Source organism: Hemiscyllium ocellatum, chromosome 33 (genome assembly GCF_020745735.1).
Source record: "Hemiscyllium ocellatum isolate sHemOce1 chromosome 33, sHemOce1.pat.X.cur, whole genome shotgun sequence".
Classification (NCBI taxonomy): Eukaryota; Metazoa; Chordata; class Chondrichthyes; order Orectolobiformes; family Hemiscylliidae; genus Hemiscyllium; species Hemiscyllium ocellatum.
The window spans coordinates 19,610,861-19,635,679 of NC_083433.1; the positions used below are offsets into that span (position 1 = coordinate 19,610,861).

The 24,819-nt window shown below is 48.6% G+C and overlaps 1 protein-coding gene across 1 annotated transcript in view; it reads left to right on the top strand.

Moving 5' to 3' along the window:
- LOC132831224 (protein shisa-9-like) overlaps positions 1–24,819 on the top strand; it is a 105,854-nt gene that overhangs the window by 49,750 nt on the left and 31,285 nt on the right. The window contains exon 2 of the mRNA XM_060849234.1: positions 21,627–21,757. Coding sequence (XP_060705217.1) covers positions 21,627–21,757 — 131 coding nt within the window. The remainder of the gene's footprint in view (positions 1–21,626; positions 21,758–24,819) is intronic.

Consider the following 24,819-nt stretch of genomic DNA (forward strand, 5'->3'; position numbering starts at 1 on the left):
GAGCCAGTGCTAACCACTGTGCCAACCACTGTGTGTGAAAGAGTTTCCCAACATCACTTCTCAGCCCCTAATTCCTGAAACCCCAGCCAGTGGAAATAGTTTATCGTTACCTACTATATTTTAATTTCGGATTTTCTTGATTGGATCTTGCCTTCCTAGTAGCTGCTGGTGTGAGATTTGAACTCACGTTCACATTCACCTCTGCCTTCCTGCCTCACCAGTCCCATGGTGCCACCATTGACGGCCCCCCAAGTTCTCAGTGACTTGACAGCACAATCCAGGGATCACAACAGAACTAAACGGAATTACAGTTAATTCCACAAGCCAGGAATGTGATAATTAACTGCAGTGTGAGGGTGCTGTGTTTATATCAGTTTGTAGTGAGACTATCTCAACCGAGCTCATTAATTCTGTCTGTCTCCTGGGCTGCGAGGGGTTTATTAACGTCCAGTCGTTTCCCCTTTATACTTAACTATGGCTCTACTATTTTCTTTATTTTTCTGATTAGCGTTTCCTGCCTCTCATTCCTTCATTATTCCCATCTTCTCTCTCTCTCTCTCTCCCTCTCTCTCTCTCTCTCCATCCCCCTCCCCCCATGCCGCGATTATGATTTTAATTTTCAGATTTCTTCCCCTCTTTCTGGTGTCTCGCTCTGACGGCTGAGATGGACTGGCCCTTCCACCTCACACTCACCTCCCGGCTCTTACAGTGCCAGCACTGAGCCTTTGGTGTTTGTAGGGCACGTGGATGGATGGATTGAGGCCATTCAACCCCTCTTGCCTGTACCACCATTCAACAGACTGTGCCTGATTGAATTTTCACTCTGCACCCCCCTATCTCCAACCTTGCTTCCATAATCTTCCGGAATTGGAAATGGGTCACTCCCAAGAGTAACCCGCCCAGACCCATTCCCATTATCCAACATCTACCCCTGACTAACGCACCTAACCTGCACATCTGTGAACACTACGGGCAATTTAGCACGGACAATTCCGGCGCATCTGTGGACTGTGGGAAGAAACCGGAGCATCCGGAGGAAACCCACGCAGACACGGGGAGAACATGCAAACTTCACACAGCCCGAGGCTGCAATCGAACCTGGGTCCCTGGTGCTGTGAGGCATCAGTGCTAACCACTGAGCCACCCTAACCCAGTCCCACCTGCCAGCACCCAGTGCATATCCCTCCAAACCCTTCCTATTCATATACCCATCCAGGTGCCTTTTAAATGCTGTAATTGTACCAGCCTCCACCACTTCCTCTGGCAGCTCATTCCATACACGTACCACCCTCTGTGTGAAAAAGTTGTCCCTCAGGTCCTTTAGAAATCTTTCTCCTCTCACTCTAAACCTATACCCTCTAGTTTTGAACTCTCCTACCCTGGGGAAAAGACTTTATCCATGCACCTCCTGATTGTATAAGCCTCTACAAGGTTACCCCTCGGTCTCCGAAGCTCCAGGGAAAGACGTCCTGATCTGTTCGGCCTCTCCTTATAACTTAAACCCTTCAGGCCCGGTAACATCCTTGCAAATCTTTCTTGCCCCCTTTTTCCAGTTTAATAATAACCTTGTGAGTGCAGGGGCACGAGAACCGTGCGGAGTACTCCAAAAGCAGACGCCCAATGTCCTATGAAGGACTTTTGCCTGAAACGTTAATTCTCCTGCTCCTCGGATGCAGCCTGACCTGCTGTGCTTTTCCAGCACCATATTCTGAGCCCCAACTCCTGTACTCAATGCTCTGACCAATGAAAGCAAGCATGCCAAACACCTTCCTCACCTACAACTGCTTACATTTATTTCACTTTCAAGGAGTTAGTAACTGAGCCCTGAAATAAAAATGAGAAGTGATGGCAATACTCGGCAGCTCCTGTGGGGAGAGAAAAATAGAGTTAATATAGCGTTGGACATTTCTCAGCTACTGGAGATAACTCTATTTCTCTGACCACAGATGATGACTCGGGGCCTTTTTAGAATCATATAATCCCCTACAATGTGGTTCGGCCCATCCAATCCGCACCAACCCTCCAAAGAGCATCCCACCCTACAACCCTGCATTCCCCATGGCTAACTCACCTATGAGACAGTGAGGACCGCAAATGCTGGAGATCAGAATCGAGAGTGTAGTGTAGTGCTGGAAAAGCGCAGCAGGTCAGGCAGCATCCGAGGAGCAGGAGAGTCGACATTTTGAGAGTGAGCTCTCCATCAGGAATGGGATGAAGAGCTTATGCTCGAAACATCAGTGCTCATGGCTATCCCGCATAGCCTGCACATCCCTGGACACTGGTCAGTTCACCCTGACCTGTACATGTTTGGACGGTAGGAGGAAACCGGAGCACCCGGAGGAAACCCACGCAGACACGGGGAGAATGTGCAAACTCCACACAGACAGTCGTCCGAGGCTGGAATCGAACCCGGGTCCCTGCATTAACCAGAGAGCCACCGCGCTACTTGCTTTTCTTGAGCAGTTTATTCCTCATGCCTTGCTGCTGGGGTGGCAACGGTAATTTAACACGGCTCCCATTCTGCCTGGCTTGCTGTGTTAGTCCGGCCTCCTGCCTGTCTGTTTTGGATCCCAGCATCTGCAGTGTTTTTTTGTCTCTAAGGCTCACATTCTGAGGCGCGGGTTCAAATCCCACCTTGCCACGATCCGAATCCGGTGACAGGTGAGTCTAATAGTGACGGCGAACTGATTGTTGTAAAAACTCACCTTGTCCACTAATGTCCTGCCTCCGACCCTGGTCTCCAGACACATAGCAACCAGGTTGGCTAGGGACAGGCCTAACCAGTGTCGCCCACCTTCCCCAACTGAATTAAAAAAGAATTCACCAGCCCACCCCACCCCCACAACGGCAGAGGGTGTGAAACAGGCAATGTTTGTCGGGATTGCTCTCTGGCGTCCACCTCCTTCTTGGATATTTTTAATATTGACCTGTCCATGCACATGTGTGGAGCAGGTGGGACATGAACTTGGTGTTTTCTGGCTCAGAGGTAGGGATCTCTATCACTGTGTTCTGGATCAGTGGTGCTGGAAGAGCACAGCAGTTCAGGCAGCATCCGAGGAGCAGCGAAATCGACGTTTTGGGCAAAAGCCCCTCATCAGGAATAAAGGCAGAGAGCCTGAAGGGTGGAGAGATAAGCTAGAGGAGGGTGGGGGTGGGGAGAAAGTAGCTTAGAGTACAATGGGTGAGTGGGGGAGGGGATGAAGGTGATGGGTCAAGGAGGAGAGGGTGGAGTGGATGGGTGGAAAAGGAGCTAGGCAGGTCGGACAAGTCATGGGGACAGTGCTGTGCTGGAAGTTTGCCCGAGATGGTTGAAGAGCTTCAGGGCAGAGGAAATGACCTGGGAGTTGCAGTGGGAGAGGGACTTCCTGAGATTCTTGTAGAGAGAGGAGGAAAACTTCTTCAAGGCAGGCATCCTTGCAAGAGGATTCACAGTAGGGTTATTCCCTTTTGTTGTATTTTCTATAACAAGGCTCTTACATGAAAGTGAACTTTGTTTACCCATTACCAAAGCATTCCTGGTATTTTGTTTCCATCTGTTGACCACCACCGCTATGTCTCCAACTGATTAATTCATGGGCAAACCCCATAAGGGCTGTATAGACCCATTAAAGGCTAGATTGAAAGGGTCCAGTTCCATGAGGAAGTTACTCCTACTTCCACTGTCCTCTTTAACAATAAATTAATAAATTACTTTATAACCTTCATCATCTCTGATCAGCTTCTGTCTCTGACGGCTACTGGGGAGTAAAGGGTTAATGACGCCTTTACTCAAGGAAAAGCAACTGAGCATGTGCAAAAGGAGCCAGGACATAGTGATGTCAGATCACATGGAAGTGGAGTATGATCCCAGGGGGCTCCCTCTGTCACTAGCACTTGTATGGAGTTATGTTTAATTGGAGCTGACTAACGTTCACTCACCAGAGTGTGCACCCCACCTTGTTACAGTTAGCAAACCCCGGGCTCCTACTGGGAAAATGAATTTTCCACTAGTTTTCCAACTGGGTCTTCCTCCTATACACCCCACACACTCACAGACATATATACACACACACACACACACAGACACACACACACCTAGATACACACACACCTCTACACATGCACACACACCTCTACACACACATACACCTACATACACACACACACACCTAGCTACACACACACACACACCTCTACACACACATACACCTACATACATGCACACACCTAGATACACACTCACACACGCACCTCTACACACACACATACACCTACACACATGCACACTTACACCACCACACACAAACGTACATCTCTACACACACACATACACCTACATACACGCACACCTCTACACACGCACGCACACACCCCTCTATACATGCACATACACACGTACACCTAATACACACACACCTCTACACACACGTGCACACACACCTCTATACACGCACACACACCTCTACACACACACATACACCTACATACACGCACACACCTAGATGCACACACACCTCTACACACTCACACACACTCCTCTACACACATATACACCTACACACACACCTAGATACACACACACCTCTACACATGCACACGTAAACCAATACACACATACACCTCTACACACACATATATACACCTACATACACGTACACCTCTACACACGCATGCACACACACCCCTCTATTCATGTACACACACATACACCTACATACATGCACACCCCTACACATGCACACACACACCTCCATACACCACTACACACACATACACCTACATACACGCACAATTCTACTCACGCACACACACACACATACACCTACAGACATGCACACCCCTACACACGCATGCACACACACACCCCTCTATACACGTACACATACACCTACATACATGCACACCCCTATGCACACACACTTCTACACACACACCTACATAGACACACACCTATACACACACGCATACATACACACACGCCTCTACACACACATGCACACACACACCTACACACACACATACACCTACATCCACACACACCTCTATACACGCACACACACATACACATCTCTACACATGCGCGCGCGCGCACACACACACACACACACACAAACCCACACCTACACACAAACATACAGCCACTTCCTTCCCCCTTGTCATTTTGGATAGATCCCCCCATCCGATTTTATTTCTAAGCCGAATAATACCAATTTTTCCAGTTCTAATCCTTTCAATATTTATAAGTAAATCCTTCTCCCTCCCTGATGTTTAGTGAGAATGGCACCATGGAAAGTATCTTATCCGGATGCCTCACAGCGTGGTATGGCCACTCTCTGCCCAGGACAGAGAAGCTGTGAACACAGCCCAGTCCATCACACAAACCAACCTTCCATCCACTGACCCCCATCTACACTTCCCACTGCCTCAGGAAGGCAGCCAATATCATCAGAGACCCCTCCCACCCCATTCCCCCCACCCCTACGATTATAATCTCTTCTACCCTCTTCCATCGGGCATATCCCAACAGATTCGGGAACAGCTCCTTCCCGGCTGTGAACAGGTTTATGACCAGCCCTCCCATATATCAGAGTGATCTCGCTCTGCACCTTCTCTGTCGCTGTAACACTAGATTCTGCATCCCGCTCCGTTACCCTGATGTACATGTGTACGGTGTGATTTATCGCAATAGCACGCAAAACAATGCTTTTCACTGTATCTCGGTACATGTGACAATAATAAATCAAATCAGAATAACGTGGGGTGTTACGGTGGCTCGGTGGTTAGCACTGCTGCCTCACAGCGCCAGGGAGCCGGGTTCAATTCCCTCCTCGGGTGACAGTCAGTGTGGAGTTTGTACATTCTCCCCGTGTCTGCGTGCGTTTCCTTTGGTTTCCTCCCACAGTCCAAAGCTGTGCAGGTCAGGTCAATTGGCTGTGGGAAATTGCCCGTAGTGTTAGGTGCATTCGTCAGGGATAAATATAGGCTAAGGGAATGGGTCTGGGTGGGTTACTCTCCGGAGGGCCGGGTTGGACTTGTTGGGCTGAAGGGCCTGTTTCCACACTGTGGAATCAAACAAAAAACCTTGCAGGACAGTATTTTGGAGAGGTCTTCCATAGAGCCTGCACCAATAGAGTGGGCTGAAGGGCATCCTTCGGTGTTGCAGAACTGTCTCACTTGCCTTGTGCAGCGCGGTAGAGGTGCTCCATCGATTGTTGCTGGTGTCTTTCACACAACTGACGATGGAGCTCTCCCACAGCTAGTTATTTTAAGATGGGCTTTGATTCTATTCGAAGCTGAGGGAGAGACAGACAGAGCTAGAATCAATGCAGGCATTCTGGGAAATGAAAGGATAGAATCCCTACAGTGTGGGGGTTGGGGGGGTGGGGTGGGTGCATTTGGCCCATCAAGTCCACACTGACCCTCTGAAGAGCACCTTGTAACCCTACATGGCTGACCCACCTAGCCTAGACACTCTGAGCAATTTCCCAATGGCCAATCCACCCTGACCTGCACATCCCTGGACACTATGGGACAATTTCCCAATGGCCGATCCACCCTGACCTGCACATCCCTGGACACTATGGGACAATTTCCCAATGGCCGATCCACCCTGACCTGCACATCCCTGGACCCTATGGGACAATTTCCTACGGCCACTCCACCTTAACCTGCACATCCCTGGACACTATGGGACAATTTCCCACGGCTGATCCACCCTGACCTGCGCACCTTTTGGACTGTAAGAGGAAACCTCACATAGACACGGGGGGAATGTGCAAACTCCACACAGACAGTCGCCCAAGGCTGGAATCGAACCTGAGTCCCTGGAGCTGTGAGGCAGCAGTGCTAACCACTGAGCCACCGTGCCCCCCCATGAGCAAGTCCTGATGCAGTTGGGTAGAATCCCCAGCCCATTCCCATAACCCTGTGTGTCACCAGCAATGGAGAACCACCTTAAAGACACTGATTCCCTGTGGTGGTAAATTCCGAAGATTCACAGCTCTCTGGGTAAAGAAAATATTCAGCAAAACGGGACAGCGGAATATTAAAGACGAAAGCTATTTGTAGTTAATTATCACATAAGATTCACAGCCAAACGAGAAAGGAAAGAAAAACATTTGCTCATTAACAAAATATGGAGATTAGGACAGCTGGTCAGAGTTCTGCTAAATTCGTCCTTCAGATCCTGATGATACTGGTTAGTTTGGTGTTAATTCTCCACCCCAGGCTGTACTCCACAATGTCTGGAGCTGCACTCACTGATAGAGGGGGGGGATTAGTTCCGTGGGGAGGCAATAGGGTGGAGGTATTGCCCCTCGAGTAGCATCTCCTAGACTCAGAGAGTGTTCTGCAAACCCCAAATCTGAATCTCATAGCTGCTGCTGCTGACAGCACGAGTATTCCCAGATGTGGGGGGGCCATGTTGGACCGGGGTGGACAATCACATGACACGAGGGTCCAGTCCATCAGGTTTATTTGGAAGCACTAGCTTCCGGAGTGCTGCTGAAGGAGGTGGCGCGTGTGAATTTTTAACTAACGTTCCAAAGATTCAGTGGATCTGGAGTCAGGCGGACTCACCCCAGATTTCATTCCTAAAAGGATCTTTGTCAATCCCTGTGAGGTTTTCCATGATAGAAGTCACTGGAGAAACTCAGCAGCGTTTCAGAGTTAACCTTTCAAGTCTAGGACACTCTCCTTCAGAAGTGGACCTGAAATGTTAACCCTTGCTTCTCTCTGTCTGCAGACGTCGCCAGACCTGCTGAGTTTCTCCAACGCTCTGTGGTGTTGGTTCAGCTCTCCAGCACAGGAGTAGGCCGTCTGAACCACCCATACGATTCACTCCCATCTTGGCTGACCTTTTCACGGACTCAGCTCCACGACCCCGCCCTCTCACCCTAACCCTTAATTCCTTTACTTCCAAAAATCCATCTTTGCCTTAAAAAACATTCAACGAGGAAGCCTCAACTGCTGCACTGGGAATTCCACAGATTCACAACCCTCTGGGTGAAAAGGTTCCTCCTTAACTCAGGCCTAAATCTGCTCCCCCCCCTTATTTTATGTCTATGCCCCTTTGTTCCAGTTTTACCCGCCAGTGGAAAAAACCTCCCTTGCTTCTATCTGATCTGCTCCCTTCATACTTTTATACGTTTGTATAAGATCCACCCCCCATTCTTCTGAATTCCAATGAATATAATCCCAGGTTACTCAGTCTCTCCTCAAAGCCAACCCTCTCAATTCCGGAATCAACCTCCTGTGCACTCCCTCCAGTGCCAGTCCAGCCTTTCTCGAGTAAGGAGATCAAAACTGTGCACAGCACTCCAGGTGTGGCCTCACCACTACCCTATACAGGTACAGCAATAACCTCCCTGCTTTTAAACTCGAACCCTCTAGCAATGAACGACAATATTCCATTTACCTTCTTAACTACTTGCTGCAGCTGCAAACCAATGTTTTGTGATTCTTACACAAGTCCCTCTGCGCAGCAGCGTGCTGCAATTTCTCACCATTTAAGTAACAGTCCATTGTGCTGTTAGTCTGATCATAATGGATGGCCTCACGTTTCCCAACATTTTTTTGTTATTTCAAAAATATACTTTATTCATAAAATAATTTGATGGTCTGTACAGTTGGTCATGCCATACGTGCGTAAACATTTACATACAGAGATCAGAATTTATCATTCTTTATATACAGGTCTGTACATTTATCAATCACATGCCCACATATTTAGCTAAGGCGTCGTAACGTTGTACTCCAGCTGCTAGACCCTTGCCCACTCACTTAACCTATCTCTATCCTTCCGTAGACCTTCAGTGTTCTCTGCACACTGTATGCTAAGACGCATCTTACTGTCATCTGCAAACTCTGACGCACTACACGTGATCCCCAACTGCAAATGTAAATTGTGAATAATTGCAGTCCCAACCCTGATCCCTGAGGCACACCACACTAGTTCCTGATTGCCAACCAGAATAGCACTCATTTATCCACTTCCTGTTGCTTTACTTCCTGTTGGTGAACCAATCATATCCATGCTAATACATTACCCACAATGCCGTGCACCTTTATCTTCAGGCAGCAGCCTTTGGTGTGTTACCTTGTCAAATGCTGAAACTATCAGTTTTTTCTTTTATATTAGGCTTTTATTTTTAACTACAACGGTCGTCATTAGACTTTTAATTCCATATGGAACCAGCTGCCAGAGGAAGTGGTGGAGGCTGATACAATTACAGCATTTACAAGGCATCTGGAAGAGCCAAGAGGGACATGGGCCAAATGTTGGCAAACGGGATTAGATTAATTTAGGATATCTGGTGGGAATGGATGAGTTGGACCGAAGGGTCTGTGTCCGTGCTGTGCATCTCTATGACTCGATCACCTTGAAACCGAACAGAACTGGACAGGGACATGGTTTATGAGCTGTGCTGCTGCCTTCCCCGATCGCCACGGGGAATCCTCCCTGACCAACAACAGCTGCTCAACAACCATTCTGAAGGAAACACTGACAAAAGCAACCCTCAACAGGCAGAATTAACCATTTCGGAGCCAGAACCAGACTAGAAAACACGGCGAGGTTAAATGTGAAACCAGGAAAGGTCTTGTATTGACTGAGGTCACCCTAAAAATGCCAGTGCAACCTCTCACAGATATGACCTGCTGAACACACTCGCAAACATGTCAAATCAAATAGCAACAGCAGAAACAGCTCATCAGAAAGGAGCCTGAGTGGAATGATTTAATGAGTGAACATATGTCCAACTTAGAATAGATTATGAAGTAAGTCCTAATAAATTAAACAGGAAACAAAACAATATCTCAAAATAGTGCACAGATTTAAAAGTGGGTGAATTTAGGAAAAAACCTGATCCTGATGAACTGGCTGGGGAGAGATAATTGTTTCAAAATGTTACACTGGGGTGACACCCACAGAAGGGAGACAGTGAGGTCTGCAGATGCTGGAGATCAGAGTCGAGAGTGTGTCGCTGGAAAAGCGCAGCAGGTCAAGCAGCATCCGAGGAGCAGGAGAATCGACATTTCGGGCCAAAGCTCATTCCTGATGAAGGGCTCCTGCCCCGAAACGTCGAAGCCCCTGCTCCTCGGATGCTGCCTGACCGGCTGCGCTTTTCCAGCGCCACCCTCTCAACACTGAAGTCTACAGAAGTCAGAGCAGCTAATATAAAACCCCAAGATCAGATCCCACCACCGAATTTGATCACGTAGGAAAAGGAATGCTGAAGATAAGGAACGTGTGTGAATACAAAATATCAGAATGCAGACGGGAGAGAATTTCAGCACAGATTTTCAAGGCTGTTTAAGGATTTAGACAAATTGAAGCAGGAGTTGAAAATTGAACATGGTGCGTTACAGATGCTGCTAAAAGCCAAAACCAAGCAGAAGTTTCTGGAAAAGCTCAGCAGGTCTGGCAGTTTTGATTAGACTATCTACAGTGTGGAAACAGGCCCTTCGGCCCAACAAGTCCACACTGACCCTCCGAAGAGTTACCCACCCAGACCCATTTCCCTCTGACTAACACTACGGGCAGTTTAGCCTGACCAATTCACCTGGTCTGCACATCTTTGGACTGTGGGAGGAAACTGGAGCAAACTCACGCAGACACGGGGAGAATGTGCAAACTCCACACAGACAGTCGCCCGAGGCTGGAATCGAACCCAGCTCCCATGAGACAGCAGTGCTAACCACTGAGCCACTGTGCCGCCATGGTAAAGAGAAATCCGAGTTAACGTTTCAGGCCCAGTGACCCTTCCTCAGCTCTGACGACCCGAAACGCTAACTCTGTTTCTCTCTTCACAGACCTGCTGAGCTTTTCCAGCAGCATCTGTTGTTGTTTGTGATTTCCAGCCTCTGCGGTCCTCTCCGTTTCTGCTCAATGCCATCCGTCCGTACGCTCACCGGAAAGCCAATGTCCCTTAGATGGACAAGGATGAAGGGAAAGATAGGACAACTTCAATGGGCTGAAGGGCCTGTTTTGTTTGAAGTAAAACCAGGGCTGGACAGCACGACTGAAAGCTGTGTCATCTCACCAGTGACACAGCCAACTCGCTGGTGCTCAGGACTAATAACTGTACCCAGGGTAAACGGAGAACAGAGATCATGGGCGGGCCTCATTTAGTTACACAAAAGATCGAGAAGGGAAACCCATTCCATTTCAACGCCCAATGATAGTTCAGCAAAATTGGTAAGGAACAGCTTTTACACAAAATTGGATAGCAACAGTGAGTTTTATAGACAATAAGATACAGGATCAGAATTAGGCCATTCGGCCCATCAGGTCTTCTCCATTGTTGGATCATGGCTGATATATTTCTGAACCCCAATCTCCAGCCTCCTCCCTGTAACCCTGTTACTCATCAGGAACCTATCTGTCTCTGTCCTGAAGTCACTCAATGACTTGTCCTCTGTCACAATGAGTTCCACAGATTCCCCACCCTCTGGCTGAAGAAATTCCTCCTCATCCCAGTTCCAAAGGGTCATCCCTTCACCCTGAGGCTGTGCCCTGGGGTCCTAGTCTCTCCTACTCATGGAATTATCTTCTCCACGTCCACTCTATCCTTGGCCTCTCAGTGTCCTGTAAGTGTCAATCAGATCCCCCCTCATCCTCCTAATCTCCATCAAGTACTGACCCAGAATCCTCATCTGTTCCTCATATGACAAGCCCCTCATCCCCAGGATCTTTCCTGTAAACCCCCTCCATTTCCAGCATGTCCTCCCTTAGATACAGGGCCCAAAACTGCTCACAATATTCCCGATGCGGTCTTCCCAGAGCCTCATACAGCCTCAGCAGTACATCCCTGCTCCTGTATTCTAACAGTCTTCAAATGAATGTTAACATTGCATTTTCTTTCCTAACTGCCAACTGAACCTGCATGTTCATTGTAAGAGAATCCTGAACTAGGATTCCCAAGTCCCTCTGTCCTTCAGATTTCTGAGGCCTTTTCCTGTTTAGGAAATAGTCTACTCCTCTCTCCTTCCGACCAAAGTGCATCACCTCATACCTTCCCACGCTGTATTCCATCTGCCACTTCTTTGCCCACTCTCCCAGCCTGTCCCAGTCCTTCCGCATCCTCCCCACCTCCTCAACAGGCCCTGTCCCTCCACCATCAGCAAACCTAGTAACAGCCCCCTCAGTTCCTTTGCCCAGACTGTTATGTATGACATGAACAAGAAGGAAGTGAGGACTGTAGGTGCTGGAGATCAGAGTAAAACTGTGTGGTTTTCCCTGATGAAGGGCGTATGCCTGAGATGTCGATTCTCCCGTTCCTCGGAGGCTGCCTGACCTGCTGTGCTTTTCCAGCACCACACTCTTGACTGTCATGTATAACGTGAACAGTTGTTTCCCTAACACTGACCCCTGTGGAACCCCACTAGTCACCGGCTGCCATCCTGAAAGAGACCCCTTTATCCCCACCCTCTGCCCTCTGCCAGTCAGCCAATCCCGTCCATGCCAGTACCTTGCCCCAAACACCACGGGCCCTTCCCTTATTTAGCAGCTTCCTGTGCAGCTCCTTGTCAGTGGCCTTCTGGAATTCCGGATCGATCACGGAAACTGGCTCTCCGTTCTTTTCCTCGCTCGTTACTGACTCAAAGAATTCAAACCGATTTGTCGGCCATGACCTCTCCGTGATGAAGCCGTGCTGACTCAGCCCTATGTTACCGTGCACTTCCCACTGCTCTGAAATCCCATCCTTAATAACGGCACTCCAAAGTCTTACCCACCAGCCGGGTCAGGCTCACGGGCCTAGACATCGCTAACCAACCTGCTCAGCGATGTTATTACACCCCTCTGGAGCTAGTGGGACTTGAACCTAGGCCTCCTGCCTCAGAGGTATGAACACTACCACTGTGCCCCAAGAGCTAACAGGCCAATCATTTCCCGCCTCCTTCCCTTCTTAAACAGGGGTGTCGCACTGGCTATTTTCCAGTCCTCAGGGACCCTCCGGGGTTCCTGATAGATCACCACCAATCCCTCTACAATCCCTCCCTTCCAGCCTCCTGCTCATCACCCTCAGATTCTAGCCTTTTGCAGGAGATTTCTTTGCCTTTACAACCCCCTCAGCTATCTCCTTTGGAACTGGGGTGGAGTCCATCCATTTCGGGTGATTTACCCACCCTCGGCCCTCTCAGCCTCCCCAACACCTTCTCCTTTGTGATGGCTGCATTCACTCCTGCGTTACCCCTACCCCCTTCCCCCACCCCCCAACTCTCTTGAAGATCTGGTACGAGGCTGAAGCAAAGGCAATTATCCTCAGACCATGAGCCTGTAGGCATTTTCTCAGGTGGCATTCCTTCACCACCTCTGGAAACTCCTCTGCCCCAGGAATTTTCCAATGAGCGAGGCCTAGAATCCTGGAAAGGAGGCTGGGAGCCATTTTCCATGAGGATGCCATGGTAGAGCTTGGGCAAGTGAAGAAGGGGCATGGCTATGGAGTCAGGGGTGTGCTCAGACCATGACAGGACAAAGGCCTGACTCTAAATGAGAAATGCCAAGCCTCTTGAATGGTGGCTAGATTTTGAGGACACATTGTCCAGGAACAAGGCATCATGGTAGGTGCAAGGCATCTTGGTAGGCCCATCAGTGAATTGCCAGCAACAAAATGTGTAAACGATAGAATAATGTTTCCAAAAGGGGGAGGAGTGTTGGGGGTCAGTCACACCCACCCCCTCCCTGAAAATACTCCCCTCACCCCCGACTGAGAGGTCAGAGACCTGGGAAAAGATGGAAATCACATCGACACAACATTGGATTAAGAAGGATTACATTTATGTAGTGCCCTTCGACACTCCCTCTCCAGCCCAGGGGCACCTTTGAAGTACTGCGACCCAGTCTAATCCAGGCTTTAAGCCAATACTGATCCCTGTAGAGTGATAGAGATGTACAGCACAGAAACAGGCCCTTCGGTCCAACCCATCCATGCTGACTAAATATCCCAACCTAATGTAGTCCCATTTGCCAGCACTTGGCCCATGTCCCTCTAAACCCTTCCTATTCATGTAGGGTAGAACAGTGGCTCTGTGGTTAGCACTGCTACTTCACAGCACTAGGGTCCTGGGTTCGATTCCAGCCTCGGGTGACTGTCTGTGTGGAGTTTGCACGTTTTCCCCGTGTCTGCGTGGGTTTCCTCCCACACTCCAAAGATGTGTGGGCCAGGTGAACGGGCCATGCTAAATTGACCATAGGCCAGGTGCGTCATTCAGAGGGAAATGGGTCTTGGTGGTTTACTCTTTGGAGGGTCGGTATGGACTTGTTGGGCCGAAGGGCCTGTTCCCACACTGTAGGGAATCTAATCTAATCAAAAAACATGTTACTGGGGGATGTGATGGGTCAATAATATAGTCGATGTTTCAGATGAGGAGGAGGTAACAGGGTACACTGAATTCGACAGAAATAGCTCCCATCCAAACACCATCGACAACTGACATCTCAAAGTACAGGCTGAGGGGGTGACCTTATAGAGGTTTATAAAACCTTGGGGGTAAATAGACAAGGTATGCTCCCCAGGGGAGGGGATTCAAGAACTAGAAGGTTTAAGGTGAGTGGGAAAACATATAAAAGGGACCCGAGGGGCAATTATTTCATGCAGAGGGTGGTACGTGTGTGGGATGATGAAGTGATGGAGGTTGGTATGATTGTAACATTTAAAAGGCATTGAATGGGTGTGTGAATAGGAAGAGTTGAGAGGGATATGGGCCGGGTGCTGGCAGGTGGGACTAGATTAGTTTTGGATATCTGATCAGCATGGACGGGTTGGACCGAAGGGCCTGTTTCTGTGCTGTACATCTCCATGACTCCACAGGGATCAGTATTGGCTTAAAGCCCGGATTAGACTGGGACGCCATACTTCGAAGGTGCCCCTGAGCTGGAGAGGGAGTGTCGAAGGGCACTACACAAATGTAATCCGTCCTAATCCAATGCTCTGTCGATGCGGTTTCCATCTTTTCCCAGGTCTCTGACCTCTCAGTCGGGGGGGTGAGGGGAGTTTTGTCAGGGAGGGGGTGGGTGTGACTGACCCCCAACACCCCCTCCCCCCAGACATGTCAGCCAAGTGCTCAGCGATAGATGCGTTTCATTGGCCGCGAGTCCTGCTGTCACTCCAATGGGAATAGACGCGACATGACAGGGCGATGAATAATTGACCGTTACGCCAAAGCAAAGATGGATCTCCACTTGCAAATTGCCAGTTCACATTCAGCTTCCTTCCCTGCCTTACACAGATACCATGACCGAATTCATTAACATTTCAGTGAGTGAGTGAATTAATCCAAGAGAAGCTTGTCTAGATCATAGTACAGGGAGAAAGTGAGGGCTGCAGATGCTGGAGATCAGAGTTGAGAGTGTGGCGCTGGAAAAGCACAGCAGGTCTTAGTTCCACCCACCAGTGGAAACACTTTCTCTCGGTCGATCCTATCCTGATGAAGGGCTTTTGCCCGAAACGTCAATTCTCCTGCTCCTCGGAGGCTGCCTGACCCTCTGTGCTTTTCCAGCACCACTCTCTTCGACTTGAAATCATGGAGCAATCCACAAAGGCTCTTGTTTGGTGGTGAGAGACACACCACACGCTCAAACAAAGGCGAAACACCGGCAGAACGGTGAAAATTGGAGACTAGCACAGAGGAGACTGGGGAAACTCAGCAGGTCTGGCAGGAGAGAGAAACGGAGCTAATATTTCAATTTCTGAAGCAGAGTCAAGCTAGATTAGCCTGTGACAGAGCAAATCAGGCTGTCTGGAAAAATGAAAAGGCAAATTATTATTGAGGTGGGAAAGTGGGTTTAAAGTGTGTCAGGGCTGAGGGATCTGGGTGCAGGAATGGCAAGAGGTGAGTCTGCAGGCGTAACATCCAATCAGAAAGGCCCTGGCATTTATTGCACAAGGACAGGATTATAAAAGTAAAGTAGTTTTGTTCCAATCATATCCGGGCATGAGACGGGGTGGGGAGGAGGTTCACCAGGTTAATTCCGGAGTTGAGAGGGTTTGGCTCATGACGAGAGGCTGAATCGACTGGGATTTTATTCATTGGATTTCAGAAGAATGGGGGAGGGGGAGCGGATCTGATAGAAATGGATAAAGTTATGAAGGGAATAGATAGGATCGACCTCGAGAAAGTGTTTCCACTGGGCAGGTGGAACTAAGTCAAGAGGGTAAAGCCTCAAGATTAGGGGGAGCAGATTTCGGACTGAATTGGGAAGGAACTTCTTCATCCAGAGGGGTGAGAATCTGTGGAATTCCCTGCCCAGGGAAGCAGTTGACGCTATTTCAGTAAAGCTGAGATAGACGTTTTTGAACACGGGTGAGAGGGTGGGTAAGTGGAGCTGAGTCCATGAAAAAATCAGCCATAGTGAGTGGGGGAGCAAGCTCGATGGGCCGAATGGCCTACTCCTGCTCCTCGTCCTTATATTCTAATGTTCTATGTATATAGGGCATTGGTGAGCCCACTGCTGAAGTATTGTGTCCAGTTACTTGAGGAAGGATGTGGGGTCATTGGAAACAGTTCAGCGGAGGATGGCCAGGTTGATTCCAGAGCTGAAAAGGCCGTCATATGAGGAGTGGTTGAACATCTTTATGGGCGGCACGGTGGCACAGTGGTTAGCACTGCTGCCTCACAGCGCCAGAGACCTGGGTTCAATTCCCGACTCAGGCGACTGTCTGTGTGGAGTTTACACATTCTCCCCGTGTCTGCATGGGTTTTCTCCGGGTGCTCCGGTTTCCTCCCACAGTCCAAAGATGTGCGGCTCAGGTGAATTGGCCATGCTAAATTGCCCGTAGTGTTAGGTAAGGGGTATATGTAGGGGAAATGGGTGGGTTGCGCTTCAGCGGGTTGGTGTGGACTTGTTGGGCCGAAGGGCCTGTTTCCACACTGTAAGTAATCTAATCTAATTTTGGGCTTGAGTTCAGAAGGATGACGGGGATCTGGCTGAGGCCTGGAAGATGCGAGAAGGGATTGAGAAGGTAGATGTGAGATCTTCCCCCCTGTGGCACAGTCCCTAACATAGGTAGAGAGTGACGGGAGGTAGGTTCCAGATGGAGATGGAGAGGAACTCCTTCTCCTCAAGGGATGCAACTCATTGCCCCAGAGCGCAGTGGGGTCAGAATTAATCAACAGATTCAGGAAAGTAATGGATACATTTCTGATGAAAAGTGGGATTAAGGGCTGGGGGGAGCAGGCAGGAGAACAGAGTAGAGACCATGTGGAATGGTGGATTGGACTGAAAAGGGTGAATTACTCCAATTTCCTCTGTTCCTGTGATGCCAAACCTGCTGAATTTCTCCAGCATTCTCAGTTTGTTTCAAACACTTGTTAAATCTGGCTCAGTTGAAAAGAGTCATTCAATTTTAATGTTAAAAGGGCGGCACTTTTTGAAGCTTCAGAGTGCAATGGGAACTCTGTGAGGTTTAATCGATTACATGGTGATGACTAAGAAAGGAATATTGACCAGGACATTGCATAGAGGCACCATTTCATCCCCCTGATCAGACAGACCGGATTTGAACCTCAAACAGCCAGACAGCTGTCCCAACAGTCCTTCCCAGCAACCAGGGTTAAGGTCTCAGACTGTCAAGATTTTGGGACAGAATTTCAAAATAGTTTTTTTGAGTTTCTAACAGCTTGAAGAATAGGTAAAGAAAAGACTTGAGCCAGAGCTGTTAAAAACCTGTACATGAAACAGTTTGCATTTCTATCAGGATTTACCAGCTCTGAAACCAGTACACTTCAGATATAATGGACTACTTTGACCTCAGCAACAACTGGCATTAAGGCAAACAGCTAATTTCTGAATGGCCATTTTGAGTGTGGCCATTTTCAGTGGCCATTTTGTGAGTGGCCATTTTGAGTTTGACCATTTTGAGTGGACATTTTGAGTGGACATTTTGTGAGTGGCCATTCCAAGGATAGCAACCTTCCACGAATTGCAATGAGAGACCATGCAGTTCCTGGAGGAGCATTAGCGCTGGTTAATGAGATACAAATTGTGCCAAATAATATCAATGCCACATTCACATTTTATCAGGAATAAATCAATATGTTCGAGTGATTGTAAACCCATGTTGAATCTTGGCCTTTAGACCATCGTCCATTTGAGCATCCATCTTTGTAGTGATCTCACTCTTCCCCAGCAGATGCAGGGGTCTTGCGGGTTGCCCATGGATAGCACATTGCCCAGTTAATCTCAGGCTGCAGAAGACGGTTCCTGGTCTGTTCACCGCCCTGTGCCAGGTTTTACAGATCCCACTCCAAGAAGGATATGGAACTCCCACCTTTGACCTCCTTGTAGCAGAGAAGAAGAGCGAACAGGTCAGGGTTCCTGTCTCTGAGGTGAGTCCTTGCCGGGGTTCTGTCTGGATGTCAGGCTGGATGGGGGTTGCCCATGCCAGTCACAACCAGATCACCCCTAGGGTGGCCACATGCCAGCCTTGAGCAGTAACATGGGGCTCGTTGGGGGTCAGTCCGTATCATCAGCCCTTAGAGTCCCGACTGGAGCCATACCATAAGGTTGCAGATTGATCTTGAAGCCATGGGGCCTACACTGAGGTGCATTCCGGGCCTAGGCCTCACTCGTCACCATAGAAACAGCAGCCTCAGGACAGACAGGGAGCAAAGTGGAGGACACCAGATGATAAACCCTCAGAGTTGTTGCTGAAGTGTTGTTTTTGTGTCGTGTTGGGAAGGTCACACAGCTGGGAGATCCACATTAGCACAGCAAAATCAAAGGGGAACAGTGGGCTACAGGCATCCAGCTGAAATCTAAATATACATTTTGTTTTGCTGTGTCAATCCTTCAGGCAGGAAATAATATCTGAACCAAAATTCAGGCATATTGTTAATTGTGAGATAGGGCAAGGTCCGTGGTGCTCTGCGATTTCATCGTGGAACTATTTGGCTTCACTGCGCAGTACCACGCCCCAGCTCCGTGATACATTCCCTGTGTAGCTCCACAAAGCAGCTACAACTGGCTTGAAGGTAGAAGACAGAGGGTGGTGGTGGAGGGTTGTTTTTCAGACTGGAGGCCTGTGACCAGTGGAGTGCCACAAGGATCGGTGCTGGGTCCACTGCTTTTCATCATTTATATAAATGATTTGGATGTGAACATAGGAGGTATAGTTAGTAAGTTTGCAGATTGGAGGTGTAGTGGACAGTGAAGAAGGTTACCTCAAGGTACAACGGGATCTTGACCAGATGGGCCAATGGGTTGAGAAGTGGCAGATGGAGGGACAAGATTTACATATATTTGGAAAGGCAAGGATTAATTCGGGACAGTCAGCATGACCTTGTGTGTGGGAAATCATGTCTCATAAACTTGATTCGAATTTTTTTGAAGAAGCAACGAAGAGGATTGATGAGGGCAGAGCAGTAGATGTGATCTATATGGACGTCAGTTCGACAAGGCTCTCCATGGGAGACTCATTAGCAAGGTTAGATCTCATGGAATACAGGGAGAATTAGCCATTTGGATACAGAACTGGCTCAAAGGTAGAAGACAGAGGGTGGTGGGGAGGGTTGTTTTTCAGACTGGAGGCCTGTGACCAGTGGAGTGTCACAAGGATCGGTGCTGGCTCCTCTACTTTTTGTCATTTACATAAATGATTTGGATGTGAACATAAGAGGGACAGTTAGTAAGTTTGCAGATGACATCAAAATTGGAGGTATAGTGGACAGCGAAGAGGATTATCTCAGAATACAACAGGATCTGGACCAGATGGGCCAATGGGCTGAGAAGTGGCAGATGGAGTTTAATTTAAATAAATAAATGCAACACAGAAACAGACCCTTCGGCCCAATCAGTCCATACTGACCACGTTCCCAAACTAAACTAGTCCTACCTGTCTGCTCCTGGCCTATATCCCTTCAAACTTTTCCTATCCAAATGTCTCTTAAATGTTGTAACTGTCCCCACATCCACCACTTCCTCAGGAAGGTCATTCCACACACAGACCACCCTCTGGGTAAAAACATTGCCCCTTGTGTCTTTTTAAACCTTTCTCCTCTCACTTTACAAATATCCCCCTTAGTTTTGAAATCCCCCAGCCCAGGGAAAAGACACATACCATTCACCTGAGCCATGTTGATTTTATAAACCTTGATAAGATCACCCCTCCTACATTCCAGTGTAAAAGGTCCCAGCCTATCCAGCCTCTCCCTATAACTCACACCCTCCATTCCCAGCAACACCCTGGGAAATTGCTTCTGAACCATCTCCAGCTTTAATAATCTCCTTCCTGGAACAAGGCGAGTAGAACGGGATACAGTACTCCAGGAGAGACCTCACCAATGTTCTGTGGAACACCTCCGGCCTGTGCACAAGCAGGACCCTGACCTTTCCTATAGCTGGTTATTTTACCGCAGTGTCCTGCACACATGCCCATGTGTCTGTCCTTGACATGCTGCAGTGTTCCAGTGAATCCCAGCATAAACTGGAGGGACAACATCTCACCTTCAGACTGGGCACTTTACAACCTTCTGGATTTAATATTGAGGTCAATCCCTTCAAACTGTGACCCCACTCCCACTCCCACTCCTCCCCTTTCCTTTGGTTTTATTGGTTACATTCTCTGTCACCATGTCCTCCCTCCCCACTCCCCCTCACCCCCGTGGGCCTGTCTGTCTGTCCCAGTCTGACAATTAGACACACCATCGTTCTGCCGTTCTCACATTCCACTTTCACTAAACCTGCAAGTTCAGCAGCCGCTCTCCCCCAGCACACTGCCCTCCAAAGTATTGTATAAATGCTGTCCCCTTCACACTTCACATCAGCTCTGATGTAGAGTCATCTCGGACTCAAAACGTTGGCTTGCTCTCTCTCCACAGACGCTGCCCGGCCCACTGTGATCTCCAGCATTGGTTGTTTTCAGTATGGGTCTATAACCAGTTAAAACTATCACTGAGCTGGGTGAGGAATGGTATCGCCCCGTATAACCCTGAACCATACTATGTCAGGCACTCCTCACTGTCAGCGCTAGAGTCTCGTTGTGTCCAAGAGGTGTCAGAACAGGATGTCGGTTTGCTCACTGAGCTGGAAGGTTCATTTTCAGACGTTTCATCACCATGATCGGTAACATTATAGATGAAGCACTGCTGATGATTCCTGCTTTCTATTTATATGTTTGGGCTTCTTTAGGTTGATGATGTCATTTCATGTGGTAGTGCAATTTCCTGTGGTGAAGTTGCTTCCTGTTCCTTTTCACGGGGGTGATAAATGGGGTCTATCAACAAATACATTGAGTTAGACCCCGTCTACCACCCCCGAGAAAAGGAACCGGAAGTGACTTCACCACAGGAAATGACACCACAACACAAAATGACATCACCAACCCAAAGAAACCCAAACATATAAATAGAAAGCAGGAAACACCAGCAGGACTTTGTCTGGAGGCCCACTGAAGATGTTACTTTGTATGGTGACGAAACGTCTGAAAATGAGCTTTCAGCCAGAACCCTAACTTGAGCTACAAATCTTCTCAAAACTCGCTGGGGGACAGAACAGGCAGAGGTTGATTTTCTGAAGGCAGTGAGCTACTAGCGAAGCTATTTGATCAGGATGGGGATGGGGACAGGTTTAGAGAAATGGGTGGACGGTCTCTTCAAATTGGAGTTGGTTAGCGAAGTTCTCTCTCTCTCTTTCTCTCTGTCTCCAGAGCACTGACTGATCTGCTGAAGCAGCAGAGCCATCACTCCGTGGACTACATCGAACATGGTGGGAATTTTGGTAGCGTTCAGGTCCCCATCGCTGACAGCCTCACACCGAGAACAACGAGGAGCAGTGTGGGTAGGTCAAACCCTTCGCTGTGTGGTCAGAGTTGGCAGGGGAGTGCCAAAGGTTAAAGTTCAGAGGTTGAAGTTGCTCTTGAGTCGAGGTCAGATTCCAGGCCCTGTTTGGCAGTACAGTACCTCCAGTTGAGCTACTCTCCCACCTTTACTCCCGGAGCTGTGGATTACAATGTCTCCTTTAGCCAATGAGTCAGGGGTGTGCTTGGAATAACATTTTCTGATTTGGAGTTCCCAGTCGATTGCTAAATTGGGAAAATTACAATTTCAACTTTGAGCATCCTATTTTAGGACAGTCTTTTTTAATGGGGGAGTGGGTGAAAGGGGCATTATTTGTTGTCCATCCCTAATTGCCCTGGATCTGAGAGACATATCTGGGCCATATCAGAGGGCAGTTACTCAATGTGGACTGCGTTGGCCCAAGATGGCAGCTCACCATCACCTCCTCAAAGGGCAACTAGGGATGGGCAATACATGCTGGGCCCAGCCAGTAACACCCACGGCCCACCAGTGAGTAAAAGGTTAAGGGTTCACCTGAGCCTGTGGGTCTGGAGTCACATGTAGGCCCAGAACAGGTAAAGACAGCAGTTTCCTTCCCCAGATGGGTTGTTGTGTGTGATATTTCAGGTTTTGAAAATTAATTCACAGGATGAGGACGTCATTGGCTGAGCCAGTATTAATTGCCCAGCCCTAGAGGGTGGAGCAGGCTGCCAGAGGGAGTGGTGGAGGCGGGTACATTACAGCATTTAAAAGCCCTTTGGAGAGGTATGTGGATAGGAAGGGTTTAGAGGGATATAGGCCAAATGCAGACAAATGGGACAAGATTAATTCAGGAAATGTTTCCATGCTGTTTGACTCCAATCCAGCAGCATATGTTGACACAGATTACATTCTCTACAGTGTGGAAACAGGCCATTCGGCCCAACATGTACACACCAATCCTCCAAGGAGTAACCCACCCAGACCCATTCCCCTACCCTATTATTCTACATTTACCCCTGACCAGTGCACCTAACCTACACATCCCTGAACACTATGGGCAATTTAGCACAACCACTTCACCCTGACCTACACATCTTTAGATTGTGGGAGGAAACCCACGCAGACACAGGGAGAATGTGCAAACTCCACACAGACAGTCACCTGAGGCTGGAATCGAACCTGGGTCCCTGGCGCTGTGAGGCAGCAGAGCTAACCACTGAGCCATCGTGCCATCCCCACAGTGGCATATGTGGTATGAACGCTCGCATGGCATAGAGGGGTTGAACAGCATGGTTCTGCACTGTGGGTGGCTAAATCTAGATGGATTGGCCAACGTGGTGTCATGTGGCTGGTGACCAGCACAAACAGTGCTCATCGGGAGGAGCTGGAGTCACTTTGAGAAAAGGCTAAGATTCATTGACAGAGTCAGCCAGAGCACTTCGGTGATCCGAGCTAACTGCTGGCCTTAATCTTCACCAGTCCCTCTGTAAAATATTCGAGCGGTGTGGGTGAAGACACCAATAAGGAACCTGCTGAAGTAATAAAGGTCCAAACCCACCCAGATATTACCCACACAGTGCTTCCCGTTATACTTACACATCCACTTAACAGCCAACACTTGTGAGGACTGCAGAGAGTTTACACTTTACAGTTCCCGAGGTACACGATAAACAGACCTTTTCACAAATTCCTGTCTCACTGTTTTGACACTTGCTGTTAAATTTGTTTCTTCCCATTCCAATCTGAGCTTCCCTCTCGGCTCGAGAGATGGCACACCACTCGGCCCTGAAAGCTCAACTCGGAAGGCATGTTGGAATTTCCGTTCCAAAATCCCCACCCTCACCTGAGACCCCTTTGGGAGGGAGTCCCGGGACCAAATGCAAAGGGGGCCCCTTCCCACTCCCAGAGTGTAGGCCCCCTCCCCAGAACCATCGAGGGAGTTACCTCACTCGGGGCATTGTGGGTCGTTCCACAGCCCAGCGGTGCAAGATGGCAGCTCACCACCGCCTTATCAAGGGACAGTTAGGGACGAGGCAATAAAGGTTGGGCCCAGCCAGCAACACTCACTTCCCACACAAAATAAGTTCAAACCTTGTTCTAATCAGGTCTGGCCAGCTCACACCCCGGTCCCTGGCTATCGGTAGGCAAACTGCAGGCCTTACTGGTCTCTATGGAATCATGGGTATGCGGTTTGGAACCCATTCCAGGTCGTTCAGCTGTAACACATGTCTCATTCACGCGAATCCACAGCAATGCGATCGACGAATTGGGGACGCTGTTTCTAAAGTGTGAGCTTTTAAAAAACATTTTGGCTGTAACGCGATCACATCACCAATTCTTTAAGTGATATTTCTAAAGCACGATCTTTCTATAATGCGGGCTCGCTCAAGAAAGCAACCATTGCCTATAGAAGAACCACCTGTATCTCCCAACACTGGGGATAAGATGTGTTGGAAAGATTATCTATAAGCCCTCTACTTCGTCAAAGACAAATCCAGATCCTGTGTCTGCAGTCTGTGTGGTATCCAATTGTCAACACTGGGAAATAGACAATAGACAATAGACAATAGGTGCAGGAGTAGGCCATTCTGCCCTTCGAGCCTGGACCACCATTCAATATGATCATGGCTGATCATCCTTAATCAGTTCCTACCTTATCTCCATAACCCTTGATTCCACTATCCTTGAGAGCTCTATCCAACTCTTTCTTAAATATTATTATCATTTGCTCTCCTCCAGAAGGCACAGATTCCTGCTCAGATTTAATCAGCTGCTGACAGCAGATGCCCTTCCAGGATGAAAACCAGACGATAAATCTTTAATGTTAATTGACCCGACGTGGCCTCAGAGTCTACTAATCAACCCAATAGTCAGGCGTCCATTTTAACACAGGAGCCAGTCGAGAGCTAACATCCAGGAGAGAGAGCTGAGGCCTACTCCGAAGGCCGAAGCCAACTCCAAAGGCCGAAGCCTACTCCAAAGGCTGAGGCCTACTCCAAAGGCTGAGGCTTACTTCATTCCTGATGAAGGGCTCTGGCCCGAAACGTCAAATTTCCTGTTCCTTTGATGCTGCCTAACCTG